The 15,765-nt window shown below is 31.0% G+C and overlaps 2 protein-coding genes across 3 annotated transcripts; both read right to left on the bottom strand.

Annotated features, from left to right (window-relative positions):
* Positions 1 to 152: 152 nt before the first annotated feature.
* LOC124388438 (hemicentin-2-like) lies at positions 153 to 14,307 on the bottom strand. Of its 2 annotated transcripts, XM_046853050.1 has the most exons (6): positions 14,264 to 14,307; positions 9,655 to 9,662; positions 2,190 to 2,254; positions 1,356 to 1,670; positions 929 to 1,243; positions 153 to 590 (listed from the first exon to the last, which is right to left on the bottom strand). In XM_046853050.1, the coding sequence occupies exons 3-6, from the start codon at positions 2,224 to 2,226 to the stop codon at positions 478 to 480; spliced, it is 780 nt and encodes a 259-aa protein (XP_046709006.1). In that variant the 5' UTR covers positions 2,227 to 2,254; positions 9,655 to 9,662; positions 14,264 to 14,307; the 3' UTR covers positions 153 to 477. The 2 variants fall into 2 exon arrangements, with proteins under 2 accessions (XP_046709006.1, XP_046709005.1); XM_046853049.1 differs by lacking the exons at positions 9,655 to 9,662; positions 14,264 to 14,307 and adding an exon at positions 6,480 to 6,544 and having other exon boundaries at positions 2,190 to 2,252.
* On the bottom strand, positions 11,549 to 13,522 carry LOC124388440 (hemicentin-2-like). The gene is made up of 4 exons (XM_046853052.1): positions 13,505 to 13,522; positions 13,269 to 13,331; positions 12,432 to 12,746; positions 11,549 to 12,319 (listed from the first exon to the last, which is right to left on the bottom strand). Exons 2-4 carry the CDS (start codon positions 13,303 to 13,305, stop codon positions 11,910 to 11,912), a joined length of 762 nt encoding a protein of 253 aa, XP_046709008.1. The 5' UTR covers positions 13,306 to 13,331; positions 13,505 to 13,522; the 3' UTR covers positions 11,549 to 11,909.
* Positions 14,308 to 15,765: the final 1,458 nt, after the last annotated feature.

Below are 15,765 nucleotides of genomic sequence, written 5' to 3'. Positions count from 1 at the left end.
TTAGAAACAATAAAAGACTGGATTTTTACACACTTTTCACAGGAACTGTATGTGTGATTGTTTTTATCTGATGTGATTCATTGATTTTTTATTATTATTTATTCTGTAATTAAAATATGTTTGGAATAAAACACATCAAAAAACACATCAAGTGATGGCAAGTGAACTTTTAATGTTCATCCATAAATACATGAAGAGAAACAGAGCAGAAGAGAGAAGAATAAAAACACAGGACAGAACAATGTACACATGGTAGAACAGAACAGTGGTGTAGCAGTAAAACTGATCCTTTTATAAACTATAATATTTAAAAGCTGCTTTGTGACAGTGATGTTAAAATCCTATAGAATTAAATCTGAATTTATATATTTATTAAATTGACTGATTAAGTTTGGAACATTTGATGATGATGATGATGATGATGGTCCTGGATCTAATGCAGTGTCATTTCTATCTTCTCGCCAAACAAACGATCAGTCAGATGATGATACCTACAGAGATGATCGATCCTAGAAGCACACACAGTCGTGTAACCTCAGTGCTGCAGCTGCTGCTGGTGGTGGTGCTGGTGGTGGTTTGATGTTGTCGCCCTGGTTACAAAATGATTGGATTATTTATTACGACATTTTCCTGGTCAAATCTACGAGGCTTTTATATGTGAGTTTGGCTTTTTCTAATTCTCTTGTGTTTATAAATCTCTTGTGTTGTTGGTGATCAAAGAATAAAACACTAATGTGTAAAATGTCTTATAGATTATATTTTTTATTATTAAAATACTGAAATAAAAATAAATTCATCAAATCTTCTCTGTCGAGTGGAGATGCCTCCATTAATTAATTATAATTCACTAGCGCCACCAGCTGGTGTTCAGAATTCACATGACTAAGAGTAGTTGAAATGACCAAGACTCTACCAGAGAAAAACTTACCTTCTACCTCCAGCACAACAGTTGATGGTTCTCCATCCTGAGATTCATCATGGAGGAGACACCGATATTCTCCTGCATCAGACAGGTGAACTGAACTGATGTGGAGAGAGAGATCACCATCCAGAAAGTCTTCTACTGACATCATAAATCTGCTTCCTGCTTCATCAGTAGTCACTGATCTGTTTGCATGAGTGTACAGCACAACCTTTCCTCCATCCTTCTTCCACTGTACATCTTTAACATCTTGTCTCCGAGTGTCTCCGTAGCACGGGAGGGTGACATTCTGCTTCTCCTGAACCTTTACAACTGTCGCCACTGTAAGACAAAAACATCATGATCATGGTTTATCTTCACTTCTGTGCTTTTGTGTAAGAGCTCCACCTGTACCAGTGCAGCAGCTCATACTTCACTACAGACACACACTTACCCAGAACCTTCATCTTCACTTCACTAACTGTTTCTCCATTACAGCTGCACCTGTAGGAGCCGACATCATTGTAGGCTACTGAGATGATCATCAGGGAGAAATCTCCTCTGCTGGTATCTCCTGATATTTCAAATCTTTTCTGTAAATTCTGTCCTCTGGGACACTTCCATTTAGCCACAATGGTGTAACTGGGAATGAAGCGACTCCACTGAACCACCGGACAGTTTCCAGTGCAGGAACACGGGAACGTCACAGAGTCTTTCACTAGAACTTCTCGGATGATGAAGGCTTGACACTGAAGCATCAGCAGATAAACTAATAGATCACAGAGCAAATCAGAACACACATTTTGCTCATGTGACACAATTCATTCAAAAAAATGTCCTGTCTATAAAGATAACTGAAAGCATTTTATTTGAAGAAATAAAATAATAAAAGGAAACATAAAACTGCATTTTTCATCAATTGTAAAAATTCTGGAAAGTGCTCTTTATTCATCTTTTGGAGTTTAAAACAGAAGCTCCTGAATGGTGATTGGCTGTAGAGTAAAATATTATAATCTGCTTTACGCCATTCTAATAAGTGATAAACTCGAGTTTCAACTAGAAATTCCGTTCAGTTACGTTTTTGGCGTTGGCGCATGCGCACAACAGTCGAGGTGAATTAGTATGTATATTAATATTAATTAGACAATGTTGATTTGTCGTAGATATCATAATAACATGTTTATTTTCAATTCTACTGAATTAGGGAGAAAACTACTTTATTAATATCTACAATGAATAATGTAAAATCCCTCAGCAGTGTGTTTTATCCAGAATTAAAAACACTCACTCAGGACAGAAACAGCAGGAATTCCGACCGACTGCATGATGATGATGTTTCAGAACAACAGACCTACAAAACAAAACATCTGTAATGAAGAACAAGAAACAGTCCTCATATTATTATTATTATTATTATTATTATTATTATTATTATTATTATTATTATTGTCACACGTCTTTGCTTTACTTGTGGTGGGGGAAATAAATGCAAAGAAGCTTCATAAAGGCGGTTTTTGTTATAAAAATATACAAAACTAATTCCAAAAAAAGTTGAGACACTGAACAAATTGTGAATAAAAACAGAATGCAATGATGTGGAAGTTTCACATTTCAATATTTTATTCAGAATACAACATAGATGACATATCAAATGTTTAAACTGAGAAAATTCACAATTTTAAGGGAAAAATAAGTTTTAAATTTAAAAAGATTTTAAATTTCATGGCATCAACACATCTCAAAAAAGTTGGGACAAGGCCGTGTTTACCACTGTGTGGCGTCCTCTCTTCTCTTTATAACAAAAATCTGGGGACTGAGGAGACACGTTGCTCAAGTTTAGGAATAGGAATGTTGTCCCATTCTTGTCTAATACAGGCTATTTGCTCAACTGTCTCAGGTATTCTTTGTCGCATATATATATATATATATATATATATATATATATATATATATATATATATATATATATATATATATATATATATATATATATATATATATATATATATATATATATATATATATATATATATATATATATATATATATATATATATATATATATATATATATATATATATATATATATATATATATATATATATATATATATATATATATATATATATATATATATATATATATATATATATATATATATATATATATATATATATATATATATATATATATATATATATATATATATATATATATATATATATATATATATATATATATATATATATATATATATATATATATATATATATATATATATATATATATATATATATATATATATATATATATATATATATATATATATATATATATATATATATATATATATATATATATATATATATATATATATATATATATATATATATATATATATATATATATATATATATATATATATATATATATATATATATATATATATATATATATATATATATATATATATATATATATATATATATATATATATATATATATATATATATATATATATATATATATATATATATATATATATATATATATATATATATATATATATATATATATATATATATATATATATATATATATATATATATATATATATATATATATATATATATATATATATATATATATATATATATATATATATATATATATATATATATATATATATATATATATATATATATATATATATATATATATATATATATATATATATATATATATATATATATATATATATATATATATATATATATATATATATATATATATATATATATATATATATATATATATATATATATATATATATATATATATATATATATATATATATATATATATATATATATATATATATATATATATATATATATATATATATATATATATATATATATATATATATATATATATATATATATATATATATATATATATATATATATATATATATATATATATATATATATATATATATATATATATATATATATATATATATATATATATATATATATATATATATATATATATATATATATATATATATATATATATATATATATATATATATATATATATATATATATATATATATATATATATATATATATATATATATATATATATATATATATATATATATATATATATATATATATATATATATATATATATATATATATATATATATATATATATATATATATATATATATATATATATATATATATATATATATATATATATATATATATATATATATATATATATATATATATATATATATATATATATATATATATATATATATATATATATATATATATATATATATATATATATATATATATATATATATATATATATATATATATATATATATATATATATATATATATATATATATATATATATATATATATATATATATATATATATATATATATATATATATATATATATATATATATATATATATATATATATATATATATATATATATATATATATATATATATATATATATATATATATATATATATATATATATATATATATATATATATATATATATATATATATATATATATATATATATATATATATATATATATATATATATATATATATATATATATATATATATATATATATATATATATATATATATATATATATATATATATATATATATATATATATATATATATATATATATATATATATATATATATATATATATATATATATATATATATATATATATATATATATATATATATATATATATATATATATATATATATATATATATATATATATATATATATATATATATATATATATATATATATATATATATATATATATATATATATATATATATATATATATATATATATATATATATATATATATATATATATATATATATATAATATAAAGGCCCATATTCAAACACTCATAAAACATTTTACTTTATATGTTTGCACAATCTTTTAAATAATTCTGATTTACAGTGTCTCTGACTGTTAGAGTCCCAAATTCACAGTTATTTTACTGTAGAGTTTTTGAGAAAAGTAAAAACAAACATGTTTTTGAAAGTATTTGAAAGATTGAGCAAACCTATAAAGAAAAATATTGAGTGTTTGAATATGGAACATGATTGAAAAATCACTGATTGAAAAAACACATGTTTTCTGTCTTTTTGTTTTTTATATAACGTTATGACGCGTCGCGCCGTTATGACGTGTCTTTACATCTATTTTGATCAAAATACTACCAACCCACTTCCAACGCAGTGAGGAAGTGCACGCGCAACAAAATCGTGAGTTTACGGGCTGCTGCGTGTTTAACTGCAGTTTACTTTCCCATGCAGGAATCCCCATGTTGCCAGTTAGTGCAGAAAAGAGCATTTACTGAGACGGATCAATGGGACTTTGTCTCGTTTAAAAAACCCTGCAATGTCTAAAAGTGATTCTGAGTCATAGGTAGTTGAATTAAATCATAATAAAAAGGTAGTGATATGAGTCAGTGATAAGAAAAATCCACCGGTGTGGGTGAAGGTATGCTGCAGCTGTAAAAGATTACTCAAATGGATTGCACTTTGTTACATAAATCCAATTTTAACCTCGAATCTGACTCCAAATTATAATATTATACAATTATAATTATAATTCAACCTGATCACTTTATTGGTTGTATTTCTTCTTTAATTTTAATATACTGAAGAAACGTATGTATCTGTACTGCGGTTGGATATGAAACATGATTAAAAAACACTGAGGTTTGGAGTGAATTTGCGTTAATTTTTCTCAGAAACTGTACAGTAAAATGAGTGGAAATGTAACAGAATAGAAGAAAGACAAACTCAAATCAGAATTATTAGAAAGATTGTGCAAACCTGTAGAGGAAAATGTTTTATGAGTGTTTGAAAATGGGCCCTTTATTATATATATATATATATATATATATATATATATATATATATATATATATATATATATATATATATATATATATATTTATATTTACACCACAAACACATTTTATTATTTATTTTTAGATTTTTTGGTTATTATTATCATTTTTTAACGGAAACGCCCACCACCCATATCGTTAGCTGACCTTATTATCAAACTGCTGCTGGATTAACCGCAGTGTTTCAGTGAAGCACAATGCAGCAGAGTTCGAAAAGTCCTTGTTGATGCGCGAGGAGAAGAAGTTGATCTGTTTTCTAATGAAGAGAGATGAATGCTTGCGCGCTTCTCTCTTTTATACACAGCACAGAACCTACAACTAAAATGTCCAACAAAACGTCTAAATAATAATAAAAAATAAAAAACGAAAAATATTGTCTGGGATCTTCTGCCTTATTTGAAGGAGTTCGTTTCTGGTAAAAAACTTATAGAAGAAAAATGAATAAAGACTGAACAATAAAAGAAGAAGAAGAAGAAGAAGAAGAAGAAGAAGAAGAAGAAGAATTGTGGAGCTCAGCGCAGTGGCTGCATTCACGCGCCATCAACTGTAAAAAAAGTATTAATAAACTTACCGATGCACCATATGAGCTGTGAATCTTCTCGGAGATGTTGGATTGAAAGGGTGAATCTCGGGGCGACTATAACGCGTCACAAGCGCATGTATAAGATGGGTCAAGAGCACCAAATTCCTTGGTGTTCATCTGGCAGACAACCTCACCTGGTCACTTAACACCAGCTCCATCACCAAGAAAGCCCAGCAGCGTCTCTACTTCCTGTGAAGGCTGAGGAAAGCTCATCTCCCTCCCCCCATCCTGACCATGTTCTACAGAGGGACCATCGAGAGCATCCTGAGCAGCTGCATCACTGCCTGGTTCGGGAACTGCACCGTCTCGGATCGCAAGACCCTACAGAGGAGTGAGAACAGCTGAGAAGATCATCGGAGTCTCTCTCCCCTCTATCATGGACATTTACACCACACGCTGCATCCGCAAAGCACACAGCATTGTGGACGATCACACACACCCCTCACACACATACTTCACCCTCCTACCATCAGGAAAACGGTTCCGAAGCATTCGGACCGTCACATCAAGACTGTGCAACGTGCAACAGTTTCTTTCCCCAAGCCATCAGGCTTCTCAATACAAAGAACTGAAACAGAACTCACACACACTCACTCACTCACACACACACACTCACTCTGTGTGTTACCGAACTGTACAACCTGGACTAAACACAATCACTCATCTCGATCCACTCCACCACTATTTATTTATTTATTATTATTTATACTCGCACTTTTGTATACAGTAGAATGTTTACATGTCAGGGGTGCAAAAGTAGGACCCAAATGCAGGACGCAGCAATAAAGCAAAACAGAAGTTTTTAATGTGGAACAACCCAGCAAGCACATAAAACAAAGTGTCCAAAAACTTACGGTGCTCAGGGTAAGATAAATGACCCAAAAAAAACCCACACAAAAGCACGTGTCCAAAAACTTATGGTCCCCTGTGAAAGTAATCCACAACAACCGAGCAAAAACGTATAGTCCTCCAGGGGAAATAGTCCACCGAAAAAACGCACATAAACGGAGAGAGAAAAACAAAAGACACCCGACCGGAATGAGAGAATGAAAAGGAAAGAACAGGAAAAAAAAGAAAAAAAGACAGAGCAAAGCCGCGACGGCGGCGCGAAAACGCGGAAAAAACAAAGAGGAAAACGAACAAGACAGAACCAGCAGGTTCGGGGCCAACAAGCATCACTCTGCTGATCTCCCACACCGCTGGAACACTGATGTCTCACCGATGCTTTATTGTCTACAATCATCATATAGTTATACAGAAAACGAACATTTTAATTGTAAACAACAACATATTATACATTTGTTTATATTATTAGGAGAATTCCGGATTCATAGGAAAAAGCAGGTGTAATGTAGACCAAACTTTTACCATTTTATTAATGACTTCAAATTAAATGTAAATCTCTTGGAACAAACAAAAAAACAAAAGAGCACTGAAAACAGGTAATGCTCTGAAAACACTAAAATCTGTGTAATTTTATTTTTTGTTTTTCTTAAATTTTTCTCTGGAAGCCGGTGTTTAATGTTTATTATTATGACATGAAAATAGTTCTTGATGCATTGAAGTAATAATAACAATAAAAAAGTTCATGCGGTTTCCGGCTTTCTGGAATTCAAAGCTCATGTGCGCGGTTTAGGTGGGCAGAAAGGGTTTTTTATTTTCCACTTTCGAGTTCTCAGCTCGTAATTTAGAGATCAGGTATTCAATAATACTCAGTGATCACATGCTCCTGTTCATACAGACTGAGAAGTTAATAGATGTTTCCATGAATGTAGTTTAGACACATTCTAATATAAATATTATGTATATTTGTTGTATATAAAAATGTATAAGACCCACACTAATATTGTTTAAAATATTACAATAATTTCTATCATTAATAAATAAATGAAAATAAAATAAAAGAGGAGTAGAAGGAATCCTCGCACTCGGGTATCAGATTTAAACTGTGGTCTGGGGCCGAAACCACAATAGAGTACATTCTGTTCTGCTGTTAGAAATATGAACTAAAAATAGAAATGACAATAAATCATTAAACACCTATCACATACTTGTATTGTTGACACACACACACACACACACACACACACACACACACACTCTGTTGCTCTTACAATCGTTCTCTCTTTGTCAGTGTTGGGGGTAACGCGTTAACAAGTAACGTGCGTTACGTAATAATCTGACTTTTCTGGAGTAACGAGTAAAGTAGCGCGTTACTTTATAAATGTACACATTAATATCTGAGTTACTTTTTTTTAAAGTAATGCGAGTTACTGTTCAGTTAAATTATTTTGCATAAAAAAATCAATACTGAATTAAAATGAACGTAGTCACGTAGAATCGCGAAGTCACACGTGCGAGCCGCGGGAACAGAAGCTGGTCAGAAGCGGAGATGGCAAACCAGAGCATTACATTACTGCGATGGAAGTGTTCTTATTATATTAAAATAGTGGAGGAAAAGGAGAAAGGAATAATGGTTAAGTGTAGATTATGTGTTGGTGAAAAGCTCTTGTCAACTGCAAAAAATACCACAAAAAAAAAAAACATCTGCATGCAAAGCACAGCACTACAGATGTGTGTGTGTGTGTGTGTGTGTGTGTGTGTGTGTGTGTGTGTGTGTGTGTGTGTGTGTGTGTGTGTGATGTTGCATATATGGAAATGGAGACAGAAATATAGAAAACTTTTGCCGACTTTCCACCACTGCAGCTCTATGGACTGCTCAGAATAAAAGTTTTCCGTGGGAGACACATGTACGATGCCATCACAGCGGAAATAGAGAGAGAGAGATAGAGAGCAAATTCACAGCTCATTTGCTCTTTGTGGGAAGATAAACTGCCACGGTCACTGATAAAAGCACGAACTTTGTAAAAGCGTTCAGAATGTTTCAAGCTGATGATGAAGCAGAGAATGATGAAGACGAGGACGAGGTCATATTCACGAAGTTTTACGTGATGACAGTGAAAGGTATGTTCCCCCTCCACATCACCGGTGTGCAGCCCACACCCTTACCCTTATATACACGAACGATAGTTACATTCCTGACGGCGAAGGCAGATTGCAAATGTAGCATGTCTGGAACGGACAACCTCAGCCACAAGGACCACACAACCACTTAGCGATGAGATCTGGTATTTTTAATACGAAATTTCGTGAAGTTCATTACTTCAGCATGAATATACACATATGGAAAGTATAACATTAATAAAAATAATAATAATAATAATAATAATAATTTAAGAAAAATAAAATAAAAAACATTAATACAGAAATATATAAATAAAAGGGAAACTCAAAACAAAAATCTAGTCAAAGTACCTTTTATACCAGTTACACAAAACAGTGTACAGAAGTGCGACTGGAAAGTGTTCAGCTTTGTGGTCAAAATGTAGTCGATCATCTTATTGTTCTCTAAGAAGTTATTGATCATTTTAAATGTTTAAGAAATGTATTTTGCTCTAATATAACTGATTTCTTAATGGCAATTATCTTACATCTGTAAGGCATGAAAGAGATACAAGTAACGCAAAAGTAATATAACGCGTTACTTTCCATAAAAAGTAACTAAGTAACGTAATTAATTACTTTTTTGGGGAGTAACTCAATATTGTAACGCATTACTTTTAAAAGTAATGTTGCCCAACACTGCTCTTTGTTTATTGTGTTTAGGTTGTTGTGTACATGATCATATTCGGTGTTGTTACTAAAAAATAGTAACTAGTTACAGTTACTCGTTACTTCATTTAAAAAGTAACTAAATTACTTTGTTGATTATTTACACCAAAAAAGTAATGCGTTACTGTTAAAAGTAACTTTTTAGTTATTTTTTTTAAAGAACCTTCTTTAATGTTCCCATTAATGCCCTTTTATGCGTTATGGTCTACAAACACAAAACTGACTTAAACACAAAGTAATTTTAAACACTATTTTATTAAAGTCAGACCAGCACAAACTGAATATATCATAAGGATTTCTGAAATAAACAACAAAACAAGCTGAATAATATATTCACAATCAAAAACTAAAGTGGCTTCTGCATCATAAAAACTGTTGTGTTGAGCTCTTAAACATGTTCCTTTCACAGCTGAAGTATGAAAACTATCAACAATGTAGAACAGAACACCAGGTTAGCTTCTAGCTTCTAGCTTCTAGCTTCTAGCTTCTAGCTTCTAGCTTCTAGCTTCTAACTTCTAGCTTCTAGCTTCTAACTTCTAGCTTCTAGCTTCTAGCTTCTAACTTCTAGCTTCTAGCTTCTAGCTTCTAGCTTCGTCGAGGCATGGAGTTTTGAAGGAGCTTCACCAGATTGGAGTTGCTGTTTATCGCAGTAGATATAAGCTTCGAACCAGAAAGACAAAGCTTACATTTGACTAAAAGTTTTTGTCTTTATACTCAAATAAAATGAAATAATGAGCATATTTCCACTTTGCGAAACTCGTCTTGCTCTAATGAGCATATTTCCACTTTGAAACTCGTCTTGCTCTAATGAGCACATTTCCACTTTGAGAAACTCGTCTTGCTCTAATGAGCACATTTCGTCTTGCTCTCGCCTCGACCGCGTCTTCTTCGTGTTTACAGAGGTTCATCCACCAATCCTACAATGCGTCTCTGATGTAAACAGGTTAGACTGTGCAGTAACGCGTTATTGCCCAACACTGGTTATCACCACATTATATCTGTGTAAAGCTGCTCTGAGACAATGTTCATTGTTAAAAGCGCAATAAAAATAAAATACATTGAATTGAATTATAGCAGTACTGGAGCTTTATTCAGTCCTCCAGCTCCATTTACAGTTTGATTTCTATTAGAAACAATAAAAGACTGGATTTTTCCACACTTTTCACAGGAACTGAACTGTATGTGTGATTGTTTTTATCTGATGTGATTCATTGATTTTTTTATTATTTATTCTGTAATTAAAATATGTTTGGAATAAAACAGAATATTCTTCACATAAAACACATCAAGTGATGGCAAGTGAACTTTTAATGTTCATCCATAAATACATGAAGAGAAACAGAGCAGAAGAGAGAAGAGTAAAAACACAGGACAAAACAATGTACACATGGTAGAACAGAACAGTGGTGTAGCAGTAAAACTGATCCTTTTATAAACTATAATATTTAAAAGCTGCTTTGTGACAGTGATGTTAAAATCCTATAGAATTAAATCTGAATTTATATATTTATTAAATTGATTGATTAAGTTTGGAACATTTGATGATGATGATGATGATGATGATGATGGTCCTGCATCTAATGCAGTGTAATTTCTATCTTCTCGCCAAACAAACGATCAGTCACGATCAAAGAATAAAACACTAATGTGTAAAATGTCTTATAGATTATATTTTTTATTATTAAAATACTGAAATAAAAATAAATTCATCAAATCTTCTCTGTCGAGTGGAGATGCCTCCATTAATTAATTATAATTCATTAGCGCTACCTGCTGGTGTTCAGAATTCACATGACTAAGAGTAGTTGAAATGACCAAGACTCTACCAGAGAAAAACTTACCTTCTACCTCCAGCACAACAGTTGATGGTTCTCCATCCTGAGATTCATCATGGAGGAGACACCGATATTCTCCTGCATCAGACAGGTGAACTGAACTGATGTGGAGAGAGAGATCACCATCCAGAAAGTCTTCTACTGACATCATAAATCTGCTTCCTGCTTCATCAGTAGTCACTGATCTGTTTGCATGAGTGTACAGCACAACCTTTCCTCCATCCTTCTTCCACTGTACATCTTTAACATCTTGTCTCCGAGTGTCTCCGTAGCACGGGAGGGTGACATTCTGCTTCTTCTGAACCTTTACAACTGTCGCCACTGTAAGACAAAAACATCATGATCATGGTTTATCTTCACTTCTGTGCTTTTGTGTAAGAGCTCCACCTGTACCAGTGCAGCAGCTCATACTTCACTACAGACACACACTTACCCAGAACCTTCATCTTCACTTCACTAACTGTTTCTCCATTACAGCTGCACCTGTAGGAGCCGCCATCATTGTAGGCTACTGAGATGATCATCAGGGAGAAATCTCCTCTGCTGGTATCTCCTGATATTTCAAATCTTTTCTGTAAATTCTGTCCTCTGGAACACTTCCATTCAGACACAATGGTGTAACTGGGAATGAAGCGACTCCACTGAACCACCGGACAGTTTCCAGTGCAGGAACACGGGAACGTCACAGAGTCTTTCACTAGAACTTCTCTGATGATGAAGGCTTGACACTGAAGCATCAGCAGATAAACTAATAGATCACAGAGCAAATCAGAACACACATTTTGGTCATGTGACACAATTCATTCAAAAAAATGTCCTGTCTATAAAGATAACTGAAAGCATTTTATTTGAAGAAATAAAATAATAAAAGGAAACATAAAACTGCATTTTTCATCAATTGTAAAAATTCTGGAAAGTGCTCTTTATTCCTCTTTTGGAGTTTAAAACAGAAGCTCCTGGATGGTGATTGGCTGTAGAGTAAAATATTATAATCTGCTTTATGCCATTCTAATAAGTGATAACAAACTCGAGTTTCAACTAGAAATTCCGTTCAGTTACGTTTTTGGCGTTGGCGCATGCGCACAACAGTCGAGGTGAATTAGTATGTATATTAATATTAATTAGACAATGTTGATTTGTCGTAGATATCATAATAACATGTTTATTTTCAATTCTACTGAATTAGGGAGAAAACTACTTTATTAATATCTACAATGAATAATGTAAAATCCCTCAGCAGTGTGTTTTATCCAGAATTAAAAACACTCACTCAGGACAGAAACAGCAGGAATTACAACCGACTGCATGATGATGACGTTTCAGAACAACAGACCTACAAAACAAAACATCTGTAATGAAGAACAACAAACAGTCCTCATATTACTATTATTATTATTATTATTATTATTATTATTATTATTATTATTAGTATTACTATATCCCCGTAATTAAACATTGAGTTAAACAGATGAATAGTATTAGTGTTATTGGTATTAATGAAATTACCGATGAACTTTATAGACTGTGAAAAGCTTCTGTGTCAAATCTGAAATGCGTTTTTTCTGTTTATCTGCGAAACTCCTCCCACACTGCGGTTAACACAGCGGAAGTCACACGTCTTTGCTTTACTTGTGGTGGGGGAAATAAATGCAAAGAAGCTTCATAAAGGCGGTTTTTGTTATAAAAATATACAATCCTAATTCCAAAAAAAGTTGAGACACTGAACAAATTGTGAATAAAAACAGAATGCAATGATGTGGAAGTTTCACATTTCAATATTTTATTCAGAATACAACATAGATGACATATCAAATGTTTAAACTGAGAAAATTCACAATTTTAAGGGAAAAATAAGTTTTAAATTTAAAAAGATTTTAAATTTCATGGCATCAACACATCTCAAAAAAGTTGGGACAAGGCCGTGTTTACCACTGTGTGGCGTCCTCTCTTCTCTTTATAACAAACATCTGGGGACTGAGGAGACAAGTTGCTCAAGTTTAGGAATAGGAATGTTCTCCCATTCTTGTCTAATACAGGCTTTTAGTTGCTCAACTGTCTCAGGTATTCTTTGTCGCATCTTCCACTTTATGATGCGCCAAATGTTTTCTATGGGTAAAAGATCTGGACTGCAGGTTGGTCATTTCAGTACCCGGATTCTTCTTCTATGCAGCCATTATGCTGTAAATGATGCAGTATGTGGTCTGGCATTGTCATGTTGGAAAATGCAAGATCTTCCCTGAAAGAGACGACATCCGGATGAGAGCATAATGCTGCCGTTCCAGGTGTGCAGCTGCCCATGTCCTCTGCCCATCTTGACTTCTGAGAGACACTGCCACTCTGAGAGGCTCTTTTTATACCCAGTCATGTTGCCAATTGATAATTGGTCCTCCAGCTGTTTCTTATATGTACATTTAACTTTACCGGCCTCTTATTGCTACCTGTCCCGACTTTTTTGGAATGTGTAGCTCTCATAAAATCCAAAATGAGACAATATTTGGCATGAGATTTCAAAATGTCTCACTTTTGATATTTTATCTATATTCTATTTTGAATAAAATATAAGTTAATGAGATTTGTAAATTATTGCATTCCTTTTTTTTAACGTATTGCTGTTGTTCATCAAAAAACAAATAATAATAAAATGTGGTGTTTGTGGTATATATATATAATATAAAGGCCCATATTCAAACACTCTTAAAACATCTTTACTGTTTAGTGTTTAAAACTCTACAGTAAAATGTAAAAGCAAAATCACCTTTATATAAACTTAATTTTAATGTTTGCTAATTTGTACATCTGATCTTCATTTAGAGTGACTCTGATTATCACTGAATTCATTTTCAGCTCGTTCTAATGTACAATTTTTAAGAAACATAAACATCAGTGCATTTTAATCGCCATATTCAAACACTCATAAAACATTTTACTTTATATGTTTGCACAATCTTTTAAATAATTCTGATTTACAGTGTCTCTGACTGTTAGAGTCCCAAATTCACAGTTATTTTACTGTAGAGTTTTTGAGAAAAGTAAAAACAAACATGTTTTTGAAAGTATTTGAAAGATTGAGCAAACCTATAAAGAAAAATATTGAGTGTTTGAATATGGAACATGATTGAAAAATCACTGATTGAAAAAACATGTTTTCTGTCTTTTTGTTTTTTATATAACGTTATGACGCGTCGCGCCGTTATGACGTGTCTTTACATCTATTTTGATCAAAATACTACCAACCCACTTCCAACGCAGTGAGGAAGTGCACGCGCAACAAAATCGTGAGTTTACGGGCTGCTGCGTGTTTAACTGCAGTTTACTTTCCCATGCAGGAATCCCCATGTTGCCAGTTAGTGCAGAAAAGAGCATTTACTGAGACGGATCAATGGGACTTTGTCTCGTTTAAAAACCCTGCAATGTCTAAAAGTGATTCTGAGTCATAGGTAGTTGAATTAAATCATAATAAAAAGGTAGTGATATGAGTCAGTGATAAGAAAAATCCACCGGTGTGGGTGAAGGTATGCTGCAGCTGTAAAAGATTACTCAAATGGATTGCACTTTGTTACATAAATCCAATTTTAACCTCGAATCTGACTCAAATTATAATATTATACAATTATAATTATAATTCAACCTGATCACTTTATTGGTTGTATTTCTTCTTTAATTTTAATATACTGAAGAAACGTATGTATCTGTACTGCGGTTGGATATGAAACATGATTAAAAAACACTGAGGTTTGGAGTGAATTTGCGTTAATTTTTCTCAAAAA

This window comes from Silurus meridionalis, chromosome 7 (assembly GCF_014805685.1).
Source record: "Silurus meridionalis isolate SWU-2019-XX chromosome 7, ASM1480568v1, whole genome shotgun sequence".
Classification (NCBI taxonomy): Eukaryota; Metazoa; Chordata; class Actinopteri; order Siluriformes; family Siluridae; genus Silurus; species Silurus meridionalis.
The sequence above is the reverse complement of the archived record's forward strand: the minus strand, read 5'-3'. Positions and strand labels throughout refer to the sequence as shown.